The sequence below is a fragment of the Lepisosteus oculatus genome, chromosome 11, assembly GCF_040954835.1.
Source record: "Lepisosteus oculatus isolate fLepOcu1 chromosome 11, fLepOcu1.hap2, whole genome shotgun sequence".
NCBI lineage: Eukaryota > Metazoa > Chordata > Actinopteri > Semionotiformes > Lepisosteidae > Lepisosteus > Lepisosteus oculatus.
The window spans coordinates 22,174,150-22,197,835 of NC_090706.1; the positions used below are offsets into that span (position 1 = coordinate 22,174,150).

Below are 23,686 nucleotides of genomic sequence, written 5' to 3' on the forward strand. Positions count from 1 at the left end.
CTTGTCCAAGGTCATTCATTATTAATACTATTAGTAATATCTTCATTAAAGACTTTGATGGCCACAGCTCAAACATGAGAGGTTGAGCTTTATTAGCTCCACCTTGTGGAAATTCCGGATACTATTATTTTGCTTGTCGTATTATAGGAGAATTTACGGTAACTAGCGGTATTTACCGGTAACTCGCGGTATTTACCGGTAGCTTGCGGTAGACTGCGTACAGCGTACCGGAAAATAATGCGGTATCGCCCGCGCATTTTGAATGGCTGCATCTGTATGTACTGCAGCTGAGAGACTAATGAGAAACACTTTTCACTATACTATGCACCTGTGTAAGTTTAATGACAATAAACTTGAATGACTGAATTAGAGTTCCCTCGAATTGTCATGTGATGCAGCCCTTCCTGCTTTCTAGTCTCTGTAGTGAATAATGTAACGGGATGTATGAGCGAATAAATACAGGTTGTACAGCAGATATTTCTCAGAAGAAATGTTCCAACGTGATCTGCATGTATTGTTAACAATTAAGTAGTATTTTCCAGCAAAACTGTCTTGAAATGAAAAGCAATATTTCTTTATGATTAAAAGAGATATATATTTAAAAGCCTGCTTGTTTACAATGTCATAAGGCCGCATAAGACACCAAAGGTTTTGTTGCCTCGTTCACAGAACATGGCGCTGTGCATACCTGAAAATACTGATTCTTTCTAACCCTGAAATATGAAAATAGCTTTGCAGTTCCCCTTAAACAGCACTTACTGTACATGATTATGAGGAGGAGGGTATTTATTGCCACTACTCTGACATTGCAGTGCTTGGTCTTAGCTGTGGATTTGTGACCTAGCATTTGTCTTTAATCTCAGTACTGTATGTATAACTAGTGCTCAATGTACAGATGACGCCATTCGGAATTCTAGGGGCATAAAGTGCCATTGGTGCTGCTTCCATTTCCAAAATAAAGCGCCTTATTTTCGGGAGGGGCATTAGTGCTCTTTTTGTGCTGGTTTGTGCCATAGGAAGTAGCTCAATGTAAAGGGTTCAATTCCTATGGTGCTATGTGTGTGCAGTTTGTTTGTTCTCCTCAATTCGCGTGAGTCTTCCCCTGGGTGCTCTGGTTTCCTCCCATACTGGGAAGAAATACTGTGAGGCTAATTCTTTGTACTGTGAGTGTGTGTCTGGATAAATCATTATAAGTGCTGGTTTTGTTATAAAGAACATGAAAAAAGCCACATTTGTTAACACTTTTCTTTTCCTGTTCAGTGGTCGCTGTGGTCACTGTGCATGATGTTGGAATTTTTTGAGCCTCCCTCTTCACTTTGTTCTGTGACTTCCCACTTCATTTTTTCCATCAGTCAAAAAATAAAATAAGATTTACTTCCTGGTCTACTCCTAGCATCAAAATGTTTTTAACATTGTATGCAGTGCTGTTTTTGGACTTGCTTTAATTAACCATTGTATTCTAGAAAACAATAATGCACAATAATAAACTTTTATTTTATAAGGGCCTTTAAAAACGGATAAACAGTAAGTAAACAAAGAAAAAAAAGCCAAAAAGACATGGCAGACACATTGGAGTTCCTAAGCTGGCCATCATTGTCTAAGAGTGATCTGTCTGTTCCAATACCTGCTTCCCCTCCGATGTTAACCTGTATGCCCTAGTAGGCACAGTGAATTACTAGCTATGGCATGATAAAGGGAAAATATTAATGTTAAGTGTGAATAATTACCTCTAAATGAAGACAGTATGCAAGAGTAGCTGTAATTGTTGATGTATAGATGACTGAATATTACTTCACAGAATTCTTAAACTTGACAATTTTCCTTCCTCATTTTAACATTACTTTGCTTGAGAAATTTACCACCAAATCCCACTGTTTTTATGTTTTTTTGTTGGTAATCCTGTCCATGTTTAGGCTGTGTAAATCTATAAATGTGTATTCATGATAAAGAACATGGTCAGGTAAAGTACTGTATAACTCATACATAAGTTTGTTCCACCCCTCCTCCACTTTTCTCAGTTCTCACTTTGCATGTCCCAGCCTTGTCATCCACAAAGAAGGGAAGAACGAGAAAGGAGATCAAATAAGAAAATAATTGTTTCATAACATCATTAATTTTATGTTTGTAGTTTATTGTCTTTTTAATACCACTTTGATATTCTAGATTATAATTACAAAGTACATACCTGTATATTATATTTTCAAAATTCCGATTATTGTAAACCAGTAGAACTGTTTTTATTCGTGCTATTGACAGTATTCATGTTTGCTAACTCATTCATGTTCATTCATGTTAGTGATTTTAGTGTTAATGTTAGTGGTTAGGATAAATGATTAAGGGTGTCAAAAGTGTAAGATAAAAGACCAAGACAGAACAGGGGAAAGGAGAAGAGAAACAAAATAGCAGAAGAAACCACAAGAGAGAAGAGAGAGAAAGGGGAGATAACTTGAGGAATGTGTCAGACAAGAGTTCCTTATTGGAGCAATTTGGGGTATACAAAAAGACAAATTCCTAATACAAGAGATTGCATATGGCCAATAAAGGCATCTTATCTTATCTTCAAGATCATCAGAAAAGACGCAGTTGGAGCTAAGTCTTTGAATCTTGCCAAGAAAGCTTGCTATTCTTGCAGATCCTGAGTGAAGAATCCCTTAGTTAAAAACAGCCATTCCTGCTTGGTGGGTGCATTTTTAAAATAGGGAGACAGGCTCACATTTTGTGGCATCCAGCTTTTTAGAGAGAAAGATTTAATCGTAGGTTGTGTTCTGAGTAGTCTAGACGTACTTCTCGGAAACGTCTTGACTATAAACTTGTACATAGAGACACTTACAACAATTCAAATTTGATGCAGATGTTTATGAAGAAAGTGGAATACACTTCCACTACCAGCTGTATAAATATATTATAAAGGAACAGGTAACGGGTTTATTCCATGTTGAAAAGAAAGGAAACACAATGTTTCGGCCGTGGAGCCTTCTTCAGTTGTGAGTGGATATGGATATTTATATCCATAAATTAATATAATTAATATGTCCAGAAACTTATTTTTTTTATTTTCAGCTATCCAAATATCATTGTAGTTACACGATTCTATATGAATATTCCATATTAAGTGGATTAAAAAAAAATACTTCATCTTTTGTTGTAGAAAGCTAACTTTTTACTAACATCTATACACCATAAGTGCCACCTATCAATCATCAATGGCCAGTGGTTTTGCCCTTGGTGCTTCATTTGCTTCACTATAGCTGTGCACCTGCATTCTTGTAACCGCTTCGTGCCAGCTTGCTGGCTCCCTCAACTTTACTGCCTCACTCACTGGTCCCAGCACCATCCTTCTCCTGCAAAAGGATCCTGTTTCCTGTTTTTTTTTGTGGTCCATTGCAGGGAGCTAATAAAAAGCATCCTGGAAGACTAAATATTATGCCATTTTTTTAGTTTCATCTACGATCCTTATTGATCATTTGTAGAATTGTAGCAATAAGACCTACTGTTTCTTAATTATTGTGTTTGAAGTATAACGGATGATAACTGTTGTTGTGTGTTTGTGTGGAAAAGATGACTGAATAGCCATGTTGAGATTTTACTTTGTAGAAACTTGGAAGTCTGAAATAAAGCTTCCTACATCTTACAGTATAGGGGAGCTCCTTAGCTAAGTCCTTTCACAGTTCCTAGTAATTCTAGACAGGTACAGTATCTAAAAAGGACATAAGAAATAATTTTAGAATAGAGTGATGTATTTTTAGTAATATACTGTCATAGTATACATTCATATCATATCATATAAGAATACTGTACAATACAAAATGCATTTATTTTTCTATGTTTTGTGAATCTTGAATATCTTATCACATAAAGCAGTAAAGGGTCTAAAAATATGCATAGCCCTGAAAAGCTGACTAGCTACCAGGAGAACTAGTAAAGCAGGACTGACATAGCAGCGGGAATGCTGCAAGAGTGAAGTCTGAGCCAGTTTATTTTGTTGTGATAGATTCTGATGAAAACTGGTGAGTCACAGCAAAAGCAGCTTAAGTTACACTAGCTGTTGAATATACATTGGTTTTGTGGACAAAGTTATGCATTATGTTGCCCTGGGAATGAACTTTTGTTTCTTTAAAACATAAAAGCCCTACACTACTAGTTCAATCAAAGAGACCCTCTCCTTATCATTCTACCTGGTAAAGTCTGACAGTTATAAAATATGAGAAAGTCACTGAACATGTAATTTCAATTAGATTTTCTTTTACTTGCATTTTGAGTTTTTGTAACTTTTACACAGACAATACACAGAAGTGATGTATTGAAATGAACAAGCTTTCAGAAAATTGCAATGTGTTGATTACGGTTCCTCCATCTTGCCACCAGAGGGCACCCCAACCTCTAGTGCCTGCTCTAACTGCGCAGCAGACCAAGCAGATGTCAGTAGCCAATCCATGCTCCCCTAGTGTCCCTAGCGCACCATGCCTCCCTTCCTCAAGCCTGTTTAAACCCTGTTCATTGTTCACACAATGCTTAGTATTGTTACCTTTACTCTGAGCTCTAGTTCTAGCCTTTGGTACATTCTTCCCTTATTCCTGCTTTTGTCTCATTCTCTTGTTTTTTTGTCTTTCCATCGTTTGCCTTATCATTGTTCCTGCATTTTGTCTGCTTGTAGCTTCCTGGATTGGTTTTCCTCAGTTTGGATAGTCCCTGATCTTCTGTTTTCCTGCAGGATTCCTAACTTGGTTTTTGGATTTTGGCCTATTTCTCAAATCTGATTACTGGATTGTGTTCCTGGACCTGGATTGTTGACTTCTCCTTCTGGCTTTGAACTCCTGCTCACCTTTAGACCCTGGCCTTGGATTTCCCTGTTTACAGAGCTGTGGGCCAGTCTTACAGTGTTTTAATTGATATCTGACAAACTTTAACATTGTTTAAAAGGTTCTCTTAGTATAACCATGATTAATGTGTGTACTGTAGCACATTCAGCTGGAACTGCAGCCAAAGAGATCCCGGCTGGGGTACGCGGCGAGGGGCAGGACGGAAGTGGTAGTGGTCAGGGCAAGGATTAAGGAAGCCTCTAAACAGTGCGGATGACCCACTGTGAAAGGGGCGTACAGTCTGGGGAGATCGCCTGTTTTCGTGTAAAAAATTCCCTGGTTTCGCACCCCTGTGTGTTGCTCTCTCTCTTTTCTCTCCCTCTCTCGCTCGCTCTCTCTCTGGGCTGGCTGTCTCTCTCTCTCTCGGCTGGGCGCAGGAGGCTGGCTGGCTGGTGGTACCAAAAAGAATTAAAGCGCCGTTTTTCACTCCACAAAGTCTGAGTCTCTGTGTCCGTCCTTGCCGAACCCGAATTAGTTACATTGGTGTTAGGAGCGAGAGGATGGACAGTGAATGGCCGTTGATGTCGGACTTGGAGAAGCGCCGGTTCCCCCAGCAGCTGAGCCCTAAAACACCTTTTGGGGGCGAGCATCAGCCTCCAGGACCCAGGACTGTTGCGGGCGAGGTTGGCCCAACACTGCCACCTAGCGGGAGAGCCACTGGGGCCGGTTGCCGCAGACGTGGCCTACTTAGCCCCCCAGGGTTACCCTACTCTTCCGGAGGAGGCCCACCCAGAGATAGCGCTCCAGGCGTTCCTCCGGGCCATTGCGCCAGCTGAGGTGCAGGGCTACGTGATGCTGTCCGCGCCGGTCTCCTTGGAGCAGGCCCTGGCTCTGGCTGAGCAGGCTGATGCCATATTCGAGGAGACCACGGGCACCACTGGAGGGGCGCTCCCTGCCGGGCTGAAGTGCCGAAGTGGCGCACGTAGAATTATTTGGGGAGGAGCAGGCAGCCAGCATGGCGACGCAGGGAAATGACGATGGCCAGTCATCTGCCACCACTGTGGGGAGAGGGGGCACTTTGCCTTAGACTGCCGGGCGCCGGAGCACAGGGGACTCTGGATATCGTCGGGAAACAGGAGCGGGGCAGCGTAAAGGGGGAAGGCAGCCCTTGAATGACGCTACCCTCACTCCAGAGAGCCAGCAGGAGCATTTCACCCCATCTGCTGCCATGGGAAGGGTTGGCCACAGCAGGGGCTTATTTCTTCCCTGCCTCATTGAGGGCAGACCCTGCCAGGCCCTGGTCGACACCGGCTCGACCATCACCCTGCTGTGGCCTGGTGTCCTGCCGGGCACCAAGGCAGCCAGACCCCCAGGATGGGAAACCCCCAGCCTGAGGACGGTGACGGGGCAGTGCGCAGAGGTCCTCGGCAAGCAGTTTGAGGCTGCGAAGGTAAAACACCCCTTCTACCTCGCCCAAATCCACAAGGACTGTATCCTGGGGTTGGACTGGTTGCAGCAGGTGGGTGGCTGCCTTAAGTTTGCCTGCGGGAGTTAGTGGGGCAGGGGGAATGAAACTGTCTCGCAGCAGACGGGGTGAGATAAGGCATGCTGTGGGGAGCTGCTGCGGTGTAGCAGCAAGGGCCTCACTCGAGACCAAAACGGTGGCTGCGAACTCTCCTTGCCGAGAATGAAGATCTGCACCCGCACGGCTCTCACACAGCATGGGATCTACACCAGGGATGTGCGGCACATTCGTGTTCCGCCCCAGCGGATGGCCTAAGGCAAGCGGGCAGCCGCGAAGCTGAAGGTTCGGAAGATGGCCGCAGTGGGAGTGATTGAGCCTTCCGCGAGTCCGTGATCTTCCCCGGTCGTTTTAGTCCGGAAGAAGGATGGCTCATGGAGATTTTGTGTAGACTATAAGAAGCTGAACAAGGTCACCCTGGAAGGACTCCTATCCACTTCCCTGGATGGATGATGCCCTGGACTACATTTCCGGGTCGTCCTGGTTCAGCTTTCTCGATTGCCGCTGCGGTTACTGGCAGGTTCCGCTAGCCCCCAAGGCTCCTAGATGGCCTTCTCGATGGCCTTCTCCATCGGCCAAGGGCTCTGGCAGTTCACAGTCATGCCTTTTGGACTGAGTAATACCCCGGCGACATTTGATCGGTTGATGGAGTGAGTGCTGGCGTCAGTTCCACAAAGCAAGTGCGTGGTGTACTTGGACAAGTACATTGGATGTGCATGCCTGGGATTTCGAGCAGGCCTTGGAGAATCTCTGGTTAGTGTTGGCTTGCATCCAGTGGGCCGGGTTGAGGCTCAACCCCAGAAAATGCGAGCTCCTGCTGCGGGAGGTCACTTTCCTGGGGCATGTGGTCAGGTCGCGAGGGGTGGCCACGGACCCAGGGAAGGTCGCCGCGGTGTGCAACTGGCCGGTGCCCCACTACGTGACAGAGCTCCACAATTTCCTGGGGTTGGCGTCTTATTATCTAAGGTTCGTCCCGGACTTTGCCAGCCTCTCTGCCCCGCTGCACCGCCTCACGGAGAAGGGGGAGCGTTTTGTGTGGGGTGCAGACTATGAGGCGGCCTTCCGGGGCCTGCGGGAGGCACTTGTGGGGGTCCCCGTCCTGGCCTTCCCGGATCCGACGCTGCCCTATGTGCTAGATATAGACGCCAGTGATACGGGGGTGGGCACAGTGCTCACATAGGAGGGGTCAGACGGGGAGAGGGTCGTCGCGTACTTTAGATGGGCGCTCAATAAGGCTGAGATAAATTATTGTGTCACCCAGAGAGAGTTGCTGGCTGTAGTCTCGGCGTTCCGCAATTTCAAGCCCTATCTGTTCGGGACCTGGTTTAAACTGCAGACGGACCATGCATCCCTCACCTGTACGACTTCACGGTTGTGCACTGTGCAGGGTCTCGCCACCGAAATGCAGAAACTCTCTCACGGAGGCCCTGCGTGGCAGCGGACTGCCGCTATTGCGCCTGGCGGGAGCAGCGTGAGAAGGCCGCCTGTGTTTCATTGGTAAGTTTCATTGGTTTCCAGAAAGGGCTGAAGGTAGCAGAGCTGAATCTCTCTGGAGATAGCCAAGGGGATGCAAGAAGCGAGCAGTGTAATGTCCAACCGAGATTGAACTGCAGACAATCGAAAACAGGCAGGGAGACATGTTCAGTCCAGGATGCAGTCATGTTCTGGGTTTCAGATCTCAGGTTTTCAGGGTTTCATTAGCCCAACCAATGGAACAGAGCACAGCACTGTTACAGGATATCTCAATGTCAGAGCACCTCTTCAGTGGCATTTCATGGATTATATACCTGGTTTCCCAGGGCAATTTTGGACTGTGAGCTGCTGCTGGTCTGGGCATGACATTTATTTATACTGTTATATATTTAAATCAAACCCCCTAAGAATACCATATGTTTAAGAAATGTTCTTTTTAGGAGGTTGACATAACAGGGGAAAGTTCTAAAAACTTGTTTCTGAATTTTCAGTTAAACTTGAAAATGATGAATGATGACAATATTTTAATCTCACTTAAAATTAAATTAAATCAGACTTGTCAAGATTTGTTAATTACGAGATGAGCCAATTGTACCTGAATATTTAACCTTTATAAATCTAAAGCAATTGGGTTTTCTTCATTGCATAGTAATCTTTAATGCAAATTATAGCTAATCACTGTACTCTCATTGCTGATAAATGTTCATTCATCACACTATAGAAATAGAATAGCAAAGACATTTGTAAATCAAACAAACCTTTTCGAGACGTTCATTAACAACATGTAATGCCTAACAAATTGATTACATTTATTACATCAATAAATGACAAAAGTATTCCAGCATAAAAGTTTCATATTTTGCTTGTCAAGATATAAATAAAAAATGAGATAATAAGATGCAAGATGCTAGAAGTTCCAAATCAGATGGTCAGTTCTTGATAATTAAAAGAATATTCCTTTATTAATATTATTAATATCAAATCTACACATTTCTGTCATTTTAATTAGAACTTCTACCATCTAGAAACTCACAATGAAAAGCAAACAATTAAAACAAATGGTGAGTTCCTGCGCTCTACTACAGAAGGATATTTTGTGAAGTTTCTGAGTCTTTACATGGATATTTTAATGAGGATTTGAGTGGTGGTCCAGAAGCCATGAAAGGTTCCCCCTAAAATTGTTTATGTTTCCTAAACTGGGAGCCTGTATTTAAAATGTATTATATTTATATGTAATATATTATATAACTATATAATAGTTTAGTTCGGTAGCTGTGTCAGCATGCGTAGGCTGCAAAGGAACAAGTAATAGATTTATTCCATACTGAAAAGAGAAGAAAGAAAATAAAACATTCTGGCTGTGGATCCTACTTCAGTTGTCATAATATATACAGTAACAGATATATTTTAGATATTTCTTATAAATGATTATTTATTATTTATTATAATTATATATTACATAAAATGAGAGGTAACGATGGGTGTCTTAAAGGGCAAATTTATACTTTTTTCTTGTTTCTTTTTGTACAATTTTATTTATTTCTACTCAGACAATCTAAAAAATGAATACAAGAAAATGGAGTACTTACTAATAACAAGTTAATAAGAGATTTAACTGTTCACTGCCCACTGTTTGTTTTGAGCACTTACAGTGCCTTGCGAAAGTATTCGGCCCCCTTGAACTTTTCAACCTTTTGCCACATTTCAGGCTTCAAACATAAAGATATACATTTTTTATTTTATGTGAAGAATCACCAACAAGTGGGACACAATTGTGAAGTGGAACGAAATCTATTGGATTTTTGAAACTTTTTTAACTAATAAAAAAATGAAAAGTGGGGCGTGCAAAATTATTCGGCCCCTTTACTTTCAGTGCAGCAAACTCACTCCAGAAGTTCAGCGAGGAGCTCTGAATGATCCAATGTTGTCCTAAATGACTGATGGTGATAAATAGAATCCACCTGTGTGTAATCAAGTCTCTGTATAAATGCACCTGCTCTGTGATAGTCTCAAGGTTCTGTTGAAAGCGCAGAGAGCATCATGAAGACCAAGGAACACACCAGGCAGGTCCGTAATACTGTTGTGGAGAAGTTTAAAGCCAGATTTGGATACAAAAAGATTTCCCAAGCTTCAAACATCCCAAGGAGCACTGTGCAAGCGATCATCTTGAAATGGAAGGAGTATCAGACCACTGCAAATCTACCAAGACCTGGCCGTCCCTCTAAACTTTCAGCTCAGACAAGGAGAAGACTGATCAGAGATGCAGCCAAGAGGCACATGATCACTCTGGATGAACTGCAGAGAACTACAGCTGAGGTGGGAGAGTCTGTCCATAGGACAACAATCAGTCTTACACTGCACAAATCTGGCCTTTATGGAAGAGTGGCAAGAAGAAAGCCATTTCTCAAAGATATCCATAAAAAGTCTCGTCTAAAGTTTGCCACAAGCCACCTGGGAGACACCCCAAACATGTGGAAGAAGGTGCTCTGGTCAGATGAAACCAAAATCGAACTTTTTGGCCACAATGCAAAACGATATGTTTGGCGTAAAAGCAACACAGCTCATCACCCTCAACACACCATCCCCACTGTCAAACATGGTGGTGGCAGCATCATGGTTTGGGCCTGCTTTTCTTCAGCAGGGACAGGGAAGATGGTTAAAATTGAGGGGAAGATGGATGCAGCCAAATACAGGACCATTCTGGATGAAAACCTGTTGGAGTCTGCAAAAGACCTGAAACTGGGACGGAGATTTATCTTCCAACAAGACAATGATCCCAAACATACAGCAAAATCTACAAAGGAATGGTTCACAAATAAACGTATCCAGGTGTTTGAATGGCCAAGTCAAAGTCCAGACCTGAATCCAATCGAGAATCTGTGGAAAGAGCTGAAAACTGCTGTTCACAAACGCTCTCCATCCAACCTCACTGAGCTCGAGCTGTTTTGCAAGGAAGAATGGGCAAGAATTTCAGTCTCTCGATGTGCAAAACTGATAGAGACATACCCCAAGCGACTTGCAGCTGTAATCGCAGCAAAAGGTGGCTCTACAAAGTATTAACGCAAGGGGGCCGAATAATTTTGCACGCCCCACTTTTCATTTTTTTATTAGTTAAAAAAGTTTCAAAAATCCAATAGATTTCGTTCCACTTCACAATTGTGTCCCACTTGTTGGTGATTCTTCACATAAAATAAAAAATTTATATCTTTATGTTTGAAGCCTGAAATGTGGCAAAAGGTTGAAAAGTTCAAGGGGGCCGAATACTTTCGCAAGGCACTGTAACAGTAGAGTAAACAGAATGCAATGTATTTAAATATTTTACTGTATAACCAAAACAACAAAACTTGGACCTGGATATTAGATTTACCTCCATGAACGGAAAGAAAAACAATTGTCATCCCATTCTGGGATGTTTTGATTAATGGGGAAATGATTTTTGTCAAAACATTTTCCTGCATATAAAAACAAGATTTTACCTTGACAAGGAAATGAGATGTTTGTCAATATCACTTCAGGAGGCGCTCTGTATCCAGAGTCACAGGTGCAATTGTAACTCCCAGCAGTGTTGTTACACTGTGCGTTTGAACCACAGATTTGAGGGGACTGTGAGCACTCGTCAACATCTGTAAAGAATTAAATTCTTTGACAGTCAAGACTGTATTACACCAAAATTTCAGAAGATTTGGATTTTTTTTCTTTCCTAGACCATCCTGTTTCCCCATTTTTTTTCTTCGCTGGAACTATTTTAGGAGTGGACAAGCCCTACCTTGTTGTATATAGTATTCTCCGGTTTTATCTCTTGTATATAGTGATATTCTGAATTTCCTTCTCTCTAGTTGTACTGTATATAGTCTGTCCTTGTGATATTCTTATTGTTGATAGTATTGCCCTTGTTTTTAATTGTGTAGGGCGTCAGGAGCCGCCCTTGAAGGGGGGGTACTGTCATGCCTGACATACCTCCCTAGAGGGCGCTCCACTACTCCCGTCATTGTCCTTGTGATTAAGCTCTCCAGGTGTACCTTCTTAGGTGTATTATTTAAAGACTACCACCTCCAGTCCTCGGGGCTCATCAAGTTAATAAGAGATTTCACTGTTCACTGCCCATTGCTTGTTTTGAGCACTTTACATTATATTAGAATGCATTGTATTTAAATATTTTACTGTATAACCAAGAAAATAAAACCTGGACCTGGATATTAGATTTACCTCCATGAATGGAAAGAAAAACAATTGTCATCCCATTCTGGGGTGTTTTGATTAATGGGGAAATGATTTTTGTCAAAACATTTTCCTGCATATAAAAAACAAGATTTTACCTTGACAAGGAAATGAGATGTTTGTCAATATCACTTCAGGAGGAGCTCTGTATCCAGAGTCACAGGTGCAATTGTAACTCCCAGCAGTGTTGTTACACTGTGCGTTTGGACCACAGATTTGAGGGGGCTGTGAGCACTCGTCGATATCTGTAAAGAATTAAATTATTTGACAGTCAAGACTGTATTACACCAAAATTTCAGAAGATTTGGATTTTTTTTTCTTTCCTGGACCATCCTGTTTCCCCATTTTTTTTCTTTTCTGGAACTATTTTGGGAGTGGACAGCCCTACCTTTTTGCATACAGTGTTCTCCAGTTTTATCTCTTGTATATAGTGATATTCTGAATTTCCTTCTCTCTGGTTGTATATAGTCTGTGCTTGTGATATTCTTATTGTTGATAGTATTGCCCTTGTTTTTAATTGTGTAGGGCGTCAGGAGCCGCCCTTGAAGGGGGGGGGGGGGTACTGTCATGCCTGATATCCCTCCCTAGAGGGGCGCTCCACTACTCCCGTCATTGTCCTTGTGATTAAGCTCCTCAGGTGTACCTTCTTAGGTGTGTTATTTAAAGACTACCCCCTCCAGTCCTCGGGGCTCATCAAGTTAATAAGAGATTTCACTGTTCACTGCCCACTGCTTGTTTTGAGCACTTTACATTACATTAGAATGCATTGTATTTAAATAATTAACTGTATAACCAAGACAATAAAACCTGGACCTGGATATTAGATTTACCTCCATGAACGGAAAGAAAAACAATTGTCATCCCATTCTGGGATGTTTTGATTAATGGGGAAATGATTTTTGTCAAAACATTTTCCTGCATATAAAAACAAGATTTTACCTTGACAAGGAAATGAGATGTTTGTCAATATCACTTCAGGAGGAACTCTGTATCCAGAGTCACAGGTGCAATTGTAACTCCCAGCTGTGTTGTTACACTGTGCTTTTGGACCACAAATTTGAGGGGGCTGTGAGCACTCGTCGATATCTGTAAAGAATTAAATTCTTTGCTAAATTGTTTTTAGATGTTACCTCACGACTCCATCCAAAATTACAAGTAGGGATCTGGACCTATCTTTTTTAGAACACTGAATTGGCTCATGGATATCTTTCTAGTACAAAATGCCTGTCACACCTGATATCCCTCCCCTGCTTATCTGTCAATTACCTGTATTAAATTGATGTGGTCTTGAATTCTGCATTTCTTTAATTTAATTTGCTGCTATATTGCATATTACTCAAATTTGGGTATCAAAGTTAACCCCATCATCATCTCCCTGGACCCCAGATCATGAATAATATTGTATCGGAAATGAAAGGTGAAGTATAGAAAAACATGTTCTGTCCTGTACTGGCTCTGGTTACTGTGAAAGCCTCTTAGGATTCCCGCAAGCTCTGTACTCAGTGGCAGAATAGGTAGATAAAAATGGACTACCTGGAATATCTCAACAGCTGTTTTCACAGATCAAGGCTGAATAAGACCTGTAATCATGTTGGTCTCCCTTCCATTTCTCAATAAAATCTCTTTAAATCTATGTCTATTAATCTAACTTCCATACCTCGCCTGCAGAAGCAGCAATGTAATGTAAATGAACATTGAGGCACTGAAAAATTAATCTAAAAGAGATCATTTTCAACAATGTATTTATGGAAAAGTTCTCAAATCTCAAACAAATACAGAAGAAAAGTGTTTATACCACTTTTAATTACATTAAGACAAATCAGAGTGGCAAAGAGATGCTTGGATTTATACTAGTGAATGCATGGATTAGTTCAATAAAAGCATTAAATATTTCTGATTAAGGATTATTCAGGCACAACAAACTGAGTGATCACCTCCTCATTAGCACTTAGATGTACAGTATTTAGGATAGAGTATATGCTGTTTAAGAAACATAATAAAAACTAAATATTGCATTTAATTAATTCAATACTATTCATTTATTCTCTCATTATATTTTATTACACTATTCTTTTAATGTTTTAATTTAAGAGTAAATGATTTTTGTTAACATATTATGTACATAATATTTTTTTTCCTTAACATGGATATGAAGTGTTTGTCAGTGCCACACTAAGAGGAGATCTGTATCCTGGATTACAGTTGCAATGGTAACTCCCAGCAGTGTTGTGACACTGTGCACTTAGACCACAGATCTGGGGGGGTGTCTGTGACCACTCATCAATATCTGTTGAGAATAAAATTCTTTGATAGTGAAAACATCTCTTCATGTGGACTAAATGTACCTCATTGAAAGAGCTATCAAAACAAAGACAAAGGTAACAATTGCATTTTATTGCAATTCCATATGATGTTAGAATACGTTCCGTTTAATCGGCTCATTAACATAGGAATATTTACCACATTAGAAATATCAAAGGAGTCGTGAAGACTATAAATCCAACCAGACCTTTTCAGATCTTATCAAGACATTCAATAGGCTATTAATTCATCTTACAAATATGGAACCATATGAAATATGGTTTGTATGTTTGTATGTTCTCCCTGTGTTTGCACAGTCCAAAGATATTCCCAGAAAGTTAACAGGCTCATGTGTGAGTGTGTGTTTTTTTTTGTGTGTCCACTGGCCCCTGTTTCTGTGTGATTGGCGTCCTGTCCAAGGTGTTCCCTGCCTTGTGCCCACTGCTTGCTTGTATAGGGTCTGGCTCCCCTCTGATCTTTTCTTGGATAAAGCAATAAGAAAGCAGATGGAAGCAATTTACTATTTGTTAATTACAAATATTAGGTTTTGAAAAAAAAATGTAAGGATTGACATTTTACAAATTTTCATAATGTTCCAATATGTTTTAATTCTGTGATTTAATATCTGACTCATTTCCAGATGTACTGTATAAAGGGGTGAATATTTGAGTGTTTGATCCACCAGAAGTCCTGTCACAAATGTACACACTGTGATTTATGCACATGCTATTACTTATCATCCTTTCACATAATTTAAATTAAATTGATTATTTTAATATTATACTTTGAAAGCAAGATATTAGAGATTAGTAGAGATTGTATTTACATCTATTAATAAGCAGCAAAGTATTGTAGGTCAATGTATGACTTATGTCAAAATACCTAGGGATACATAAGAACATTTTATACCTTCACATGGATATAAACTATTTGTCAGTGTCACTCCAAGAGGTGATCTGTATCCAGGTACAATTGTAGCCCCCAGATGTGTTATTACAATATGCATTTGGATCAAAGATTAGAGGGGTCTGTGAACACTCATCAATATCTGTGGAGAATGAATTTCTTTGATGATAAAGTATTTATCTCAGACTAAATAATTGAAAGAATGTTTATAAAGCTTGTCTAAAAAAAAAGAAAAAAAACAATATATTAGATTTTCATAACAGACTAAATACTCTTCAGAAGATGTTGTTTAGTTCTTCATGTAAAATATATTGTTAAAGCTTTAAGTACGCTGGGCAAACGTTCCAAGGTCAAATTCTTCCAGCACGGGGGTACCTTTAAAGCGGAGACGACGGCACCGAAATGTTTTGGCGCGCCTTCTCTTTAAAGCCCTGGCCAAATATGAAGACAGTACGTACAGTTATAATTCAAACGGATTAAAAACTACACATCCCAGTTACCATGGTGGTGCTTGTGATCATTGCGTTTAACCAACGAAACAGGGCGAAAAATCAGTCACATGACTTTGGGGCAGATTTTCGAAAGCTTAACCTATCAGCAACAAAGCGAAATTTTCACGATAGGCTACCTCAAACTGTCAGTTACACGACTGTGTATGTCACTTAAGCCACTCCTATTTGGCATTTTAGTTATGGAGGCGAGAAGACGCCCCCCCTCTGGGTGCCTGATTTGCCGCCATCTTTAACTGCTTTGTGTCCAAATCGCAGTAGCTACGCGTACGAAATAAAGTTCATCCCAGCTACAAAACATATATATTTTTGTGGTAAGAGGGAGCAACACATCAGTATTTACTGCTATTAATTAGTGTACGATTTATAGTTGAAATCTGAGCCTAAATATAAAGTTAAAATCTCGACAAAGCAATGTAGGAAATACAGAGAAAATAAATCCTTTCTGACATCTAAAATCAGTTTCGATCAAGGTCTCTAAAACGAACAAGAAAAAGAGGATTATCGGAGGGCAATTACGCTGTATTTACAGTATATAGAATAAGTGATTTATGAGCAATCTAATTTCTTGTTCATTTAAAACAGTGAAATGTCAGCTGCAAAAGATCGCACCAGTGTATATTTTGTGGCAGAGTTGCTGCAAGATGTTAACAGTGAAAAAGGTATTTAGAAATTAGTTATTTCAAGATGAAACTTTTCAGAATAATTGCAAATCTAGCAGGATAGAGAAAGCACAGAAAACTGGTCGTTAGATTGATCAGATTAGTATGAAAAGTCATTTAGCAAAGGGAATGAGAAGAGTGACAAACTAGTATACTTTAGATCTTTTTTTCTGAACCAGGGAAAATCTGATCATGTTTCCCTATAACAATAATAAATATATCACCAATAAAGGTGGCATCTCAAAGCAATACAGTAGATGTAAAAACAGATAAAAGGACCACAGATTACAAAGTAAATGCATATAAGAAAGACAAGCAGTTAGAGGTGCTACCAAAATTGGAAAATGAAGCAGATACAGGCCCTAAGTCTTCTGAAAAGAAAGGTTCTGAGGTTAGTTTTAAATGCACTCAGGTTACGTGACTGATATCACTGGGAATACAAATTGAGAACTCTGGGGTGCAGCTAGAGAAGACCCTGTCACCCACAGAATGTAGATGTTCTTGAGGACAGCTAGAAGACCAGAGTCAGACGGACAAAGGTGGGGGAGTAAACAGATAATAAGCCATATACTGTAGGTACTGAATGAGGATGAGAAATTTGAAGTTGACTCGAAACCTGATAGGTAACCAGTGCAAGGACTTGAAAACAGGTGTAATGCATCCCTGATAGGATTCTCGCTGTCATATTCTGAACATATTGAAGATTGCTCAGTGTGGATTTAATTTCCAAAGTGAACAGTATGTGCATTTATTAATTCTAGAAAAAAAAGCCTTTCTTGATTTCTCTAGTTCTTAGTTTCTCTAGTTCCCTTTAAAATAAACTATTATCCCACAATGCAGAGTATTACATGGCCAGTATTTACACATGATATTTGTGATTTAAAGAAATTAACACAAGCAGCTTTTGGGGATTTAAGTGTTGGCTGAGTTATTGCAGGATAAAAGACTAGAGATGTTGGTAAGAAGAAGATCATTTTGGGAAAGCTAAGGAATACACAGATAACTTGAACACTTCCTAATGGAAGATTCAGTTAGATACTGAAATGAGGATTGTATTTTAGACTTTGTGCAGTTACTAGAATTGAACTGTGTGTTGGATGCACGTGAATTGAAGGAATGGGCAAACATAGCTGATGCGGATCCACAGAGCCAGCATATTAAGATGTTTATAATTAGAGGCAATTTGTTTAAATAACTAGGTATGGATACTGATGTGCAAGAGAGGTGGAAAGGCCAGCACTATAAAATATTTTATTCTCAGTGAGATGCTGCCATTTCATAGTGGGTTTCTAACACTGTGTATAGTTCCATCCATTTCTAATCTCTTTATCCAGTACAGAGGATTTGGAGCCTATCCCAGTAAGCAACGGACACAAGGCAGAATACACCCTGGACATAGCGCCAGTCCATCACAGGACAGACAGACACAAACACACACACACCAGGGCCAGTTTTGTATATTTGAGCAATGAAAATATATTTTTACAAGATGCGGGGGAAAGTGCAACAACTTATTACAGTGCTAAATTTAATATTATTGATTGCTAATAGTTTATGCTAACACCTAACTTTCTTAATTAGATGTATTTAAAACAGTGAACTAAGTGTAACATACTATTCAGAAATACAATCGAGAATAGTTTTGTGGTGTTTGTATGGATGAAACGTTTCTAAAATGTATAACGTAACAAAATTAAAGGCGATTAAAATCTGTAATCTTTCCACTTGTAATGTCATTAGACAGAACAACACGTTTCTGCTTTGTCTAAGGATGGTATCAAAAAGTAGTCTAGGTGGTGAGAAAGCTGTGCTTAACGATAATTAAGTGACTTAAAAGTAAAAAGAGATGGTTCATATTGCTTGATTAATTTTAAAAACTAAGTTATATATGCAGACGCGATCGCTGCCATAAGCGCTCCAGGCAGAAGAACGTTTGGTCTGTACTGCTGAGCTCCGCGCCTCCTCCCTCTCTCGGTGCCGGGCCCCTCTCTGACGGAGCACAGTGGGCGGTACGCTGTTTTCAGAGCCTTTGATTGGGAAAAAAAGACCTGCTGATGAGTTTCACACAACAGGAAGAGAAAAGAATGGGATTTTTTCTGTTCGAAACGTGTGTTGTCTTTATGAAATTCGTGTATTTTAAACGTTTAATTAAGAAGTAAAAACCTTACAGCGTACACAAAGATTCTGAGCTGATCACGAGGAAGAAAAATCACCCATTTTTCGCGCATAAAAAGTGTTTTTTAACTCTCGAAACCTGTTTTTATATGTTTAAAAGTCGTGCAATGTCTAAGTTAAGCAGGAACACATCATTATATCTCATTTTTTATTTATTTTTTAAAAAAATTAAAAATTGTTTGCCCAGCCTCTTTTAAGGTGATTGAGAAGTGTCTCTTGGATTTTATATAAAGTCTGTGTAGCGGCGAGGCTTAATAATAAGGCAGAATTAAGTGTTTCTGAGCTTCCCAAATGAGGCCCCATTTCTCTGTTCATCTCTGTGGTGCAGCCACAGAGAAACCATTCATGCAAGATGTTTTCTTTTGATAAGGACAGCTCCCAAAGGGGGATGCACTTAGCTAAGCCTGGCTATTATGATCAATGGTCATCCATTGGTGCCTATCTGTCTAGGGAGTGCCAGTTGGACATCTGGACTGCATTACTAAGTGTCAGGAGTAAGTGACTCATATCTCACCTTGATCAACCAATCAGGGACTGGTAGGGCCGAGTAACCCACGTGGGACTCTGATGCCCATGGAACTTTCAGCCAATCAATGAGCTGAAGTTCCTCCAGGTAAAAACAGGCAACACAGAGAGCCTGTTAGATTCAGATTCAGATTCAACAAGATTGAGATTCAGATTCAGTAAGATTCAGAAGGAAAAGACTCTGGAGAGGATTCTGTGGACTGTTCTAAAGGGTATTCAAAGGAGAATTCCAGGGCAGGACGGCCCAGGAGCAGAAGGCTCCCAAGGGCAGGACATTCTCGCAGCGCGCCTCCTGACCATCCTGAGACTCAGCCCGGACAACCACGGAATGGCCAGTGTGTCCGAGTGCCAGAACTTTCCTTTGTTCTAAGAGTCTAGAGTGGAGGTTGCCAGAGAGTAACCAGCAGCAGGCCTCGTGAACAGGTTGGAACTGTGGAAAGCTGAATCACTATTCAGAACTAGCTCTTCATCAGGAACGAACCGGTCCTCTTTCTGACTTGCTGGGACCCACAGTAATCTTTTCTCCTGTGCACAAACTTTGCTAGTTAAAGCCAACAATGAGCATCAGCAGCGCACCGTCGCAAGCCGTACAGCACAGCCTGGCACGGAGCCAGGGAGCGTGGATTGGACAGCAACAGCCTGCAACTGTTTCTTTGAGTCCGCAGGAGATCTGAATCCCCAAAGATTGGATGAGTATTTAACTTCAATGCATTACAGCTCGAGAATTCAATTGTTATCCCAACCAGTTGATATCAATTTAATTCCTAAGAGTTATGTACTTGTTTGAGTATCTAATGTAGAAGTTGTAACCAAGTTCACTTTACGAAACGGTCTTAATGAATGATATACTGAAAGTATGTCCTCTTGATATGTGTAACACTTTGTAACTGATTGAATATATACCTTTTGTATTCTGATAACCCTCTCGATAAGATCTGTTAGGTTTACATGCATATTCTATGTATTAAAAAATGTATCCTCGTGTATTAGTACCTGTGTGTGTGCGTTTGTTTGAGTTATATCGCATGGTTGGATTCTAAAGCCATCAAAAGAATCAATTTTGTGATTTACTGCTACAAATAATAATTGTTACACATATCAAGATGACATACATTTAGTATATCATTCATTTAGACCGTTTCGTAAATGCACTTGGTTATAACTTCTACATAAGATACTCAAAACAAGTACATAACTCTTAGGAATTAAATTGATATCAACTGGTTGGGAGAACAATTGAATTCTCGAGCTGTAATGCATTGAAGTTGAATACTCATCCAATCTCTGGAGATTCAGGTCTCCTGCGGACTCAAAGAAACAGTTGCAGGCTGTTGTTGTCCAAGCCGCGCTCTCTGGCTCGGTGCCAGGCTGTGCTATGCGGCTTGCGACGGTGCGCTGCTGATGCTCACTGACCGGCTAGTTAGTGTTGGCTTTAACTAGCAAAGTTTATGCACAGGAGAAAAGATGACTGTGGGTCCCAGCAAGTCAGGAAGAGGACCGGTTCGTTCCTGATGAAGAGCTAGTTCTGAATAGTGATTCAGCTGTCCACAGTTCTGACCCGTTCACGAGGCCTGCTGCTGGTGCTAACCTCGGGTGGAACCTCTGGTTACTCTCTGGCAACCTCCGCTCTAGACTCTTAGAACAAAGGAAAGTTCTGGCACTCGGACACACTGGCCCTTCCGTGGTTGTCCGGGATGAGTCTCAGGATGGTCAGGAGGCACGCTGCGTGAATGTCCTGCCCTTGGGAGCCTTCTGCTCCTGGGCCGTCCTGCCCTGGAATTCTCCTTTGAATTCCCTTTAGAATAGTCCCAGAAGTCCACTCTAGAATCTTACTGAATCTCTCAGGCTCTCTGTGTTGCCTGTTTTTACCTGGAGGAACTTCAGCTCGTTGATTGGCTGAAAGTTCCATGGGCATCAGAGTCCCACATGGGTTACTCGGCCCTACCAGCCCCTGATTGGTTGATCAAGGTGAGATATGAGTCACTTACTCCTGACACTTAGGAATGCAGTCCAGATGTCCATCTGGCACTCCCTAGATAGATAGACACCAATGGATGACCATTGATCATGATTGCCAGGCTTAGCTAAGTGCATCCCCCTTTGGGAGCTGTCCTAGGAAACCTTATCAAAGGAAACCTTAAATCAGCCTGCATGAATGGTTTCTCTGTGGCTGCACCACAGAGATGAACAGAGAGATGAGGCCTAATTTGGGAAAGCTCAGAAACACTTAATTCTGCCTTATTAATAAGCCTCGCCGCTACATATCCCCCCCTTTTGAAGGTCACGAGGTCCTGAGGTGTTGTTGCCTTCAAAACAAAACAGAGTTAAGTGATGTCCCTTGCCATTAGAACATTAATCTTAAATGTCCACATTACTCCTCAAGAATTCATACCGGAACCAACATTGGATACAAACAGGATGAATAACATCTGGAGTATGTATAAACATGGTAGGAGACATTATCTAAGTCTAGGAATTACACATCAGGAAGTTCACTGTCAATATCTGATACCTCTGTAGTAGATCCTTTCTTTTGACACGCTACCTTTGACTCATTCATGCTACCCGGAGTACATCTTGATGTAAGAGTACAGCATTCAGAGTACATTGTCAGTCATGATCCAGCTTCCCGGCAGTAGTGTTACGATAACAACAGTTCCTGTTCCCAGCCCCCCGATAAACCACAACACCTGTGTTGGGTATCTGCTAGGGTGGTTTGGAGGTTTGTTCCATTAAAGCAAACTCAACTACCTGTACCTCTTCAGGGCTTACTGTTTCTTGGATTTCTATAAAATTCCTTTGTGTGGCACCTGAAGGCATCCATGACCTCAAGTTTGGTCTTATGTTGTCTGGTTCCAGACCGTACAGTGTTAAGTTACCATGCTGTACTATGGCCTCCTTTGGATTTTACAGGAACTGTTTTATGAGGTAGCTGTATCATGCCTGTCACAAGTCATTGTGTCAGTTAAATGTGGTGTGTTGACCAGCCATTTACTTCCCACCTGCTCTTCATGGGGTTCATTAACCTCCCTCTGCCCGTTAGTAGCTTTACCCTTCATTGGTGAATCGTTTAGACACAGCCAATGGATAGCTTTGGTAGCAATACCCATCTCAAGATTTGGAACCAAATTCAATCTTGGATTGCCTTCTGGGTGAGTTATGAGCGATGGGGTTAATGTCACATACTCCTCTACTGAGAAGAGTGGAATCAAGTGGGTTGGGAATTGTGCCATGGCCAGACTGGCTACAGTGGCACTAAACTCCCTTAACAGGTCTTGTGTCAACATTCTGGCCTGTTGCACACAAGCATAAACCCACTGTATAACACCAACAATCATGTCCACTGGTTGGGGAATAAGGTTTAACCCTGTTGCATAGAAAGTTGCCTGTAGGGTTTTCCCATAAGCTTTCCAACTTTTGCTGCTGTCGATACAGTCTGTCACTACTCTCTGGCATCTCTGACCCCTGCCTTCTTGAGGCAGTCAGGGTGAGAGTGCCAGTAGCACACAAACCTACCAGAAATAGCAAACGCACAACAGTGGCGACAACGATCAGTCCTCCCAAAAGTCTTTTCGGTTGGCTGATCCCAGTCATCTCCTTCTGAGTGACTGTTGCCTTTCTAAGCTGGCGCAGCGTGTACATGGTGTCTTTTTCACTATGCCCTGTGGCATCTTGGGCACCACCATCCTGGAAATCTGGGGAGATCTGACGCAGCAGCTGATGCTGCTCCTCCGTTTCCAGGGCATCTGCTTTTTCAATTTGTTCATGCCTGTGCTCTAGGAACCCTGCAGGGGACAGTGCAGCGGTGGAGCATGCCTGACCCTCGGCTGAGTGGTCATCTGGAGTTCCTGAGTGATCTGGGATTGTTATCCCATTCTAACTGTTCAGGTCCACCCTGCACACTTCCTGATTGAGGAATCCCTCTATCGGCATGTTTACAATCGTTTGCTGGGCGTGGGTGTAGGACACCTGCTCGCTCCCCCCTTCCCTCTCTAGGGGTTCAGGGAGCTGCCCCAGCAGTGGGGTAGGTAGTTCACTGTCTTTGAACTTACTATCACCCACCAGGCCCATGTCAGTGCAGGCAGGGATTCTGATACCCCTCTTCGCGATGTCCTGCACTGGCAGGCGGGTGGCTTGACCATCCAGCTCCAGTCTGGCTGAACCCCTGTTGGTCAGACTCAGACTGACAGACTGAGCTCGTGGCTGTGAGAAAACCGGCTCGGCTTTCATTCCCTGTCCATTCCTGGGGACTGGGTGTGTTGGCAACCCTGCCGTTGAGGCAGGAACAATCAGGTCAGTCTCACTCACTACCTGGTAGTTGTGAGAAATAATGTTACCTGACTGCAAGTTCCCTGGGTCACAGCAGAGGGAATCGGCATCTGGGATCAGGTGTGTTCACAGCGCAGTAGTCTCAGCGTCCAGCTGGACCTCCTGTCTAACCTGTGAATGTTGCACCAGGGGCACCTGGTGGTGGCCCCGTGACAGCTGCTCAAGCAGATCCTCACTAATAAAGGATCTCTCAGGTCTAAGGGTGAGGGCTACATCACCAACCTGCTCTCCTGCCATCTGGATCCCTTCCACCACTGCAGGGTGGTG

General features: G+C 41.8%; 1 protein-coding gene across 1 annotated transcript in view; it reads right to left on the reverse strand.

Annotated features, from left to right (window-relative positions):
* Nucleotides 1–23,686, reverse strand: part of LOC102687557 (adhesion G protein-coupled receptor E1-like) — an 88,232-nt gene that overhangs the window by 46,129 nt on the left and 18,417 nt on the right. Inside the window, exons 4-10 of the mRNA XM_069195757.1 lie at nucleotides 12,952–13,098; nucleotides 12,111–12,257; nucleotides 11,271–11,417; nucleotides 7,301–7,446; nucleotides 7,015–7,236; nucleotides 6,070–6,600; nucleotides 5,570–5,759 (exon numbers count right to left, since the gene is read on the reverse strand). Of these exons, the coding sequence (XP_069051858.1) occupies nucleotides 5,570–5,759; nucleotides 6,070–6,600; nucleotides 7,015–7,236; nucleotides 7,301–7,446; nucleotides 11,271–11,417; nucleotides 12,111–12,257; nucleotides 12,952–13,098 (1,530 nt within the window). The remainder of the gene's footprint in view (nucleotides 1–5,569; nucleotides 5,760–6,069; nucleotides 6,601–7,014; nucleotides 7,237–7,300; nucleotides 7,447–11,270; nucleotides 11,418–12,110; nucleotides 12,258–12,951; nucleotides 13,099–23,686) is intronic.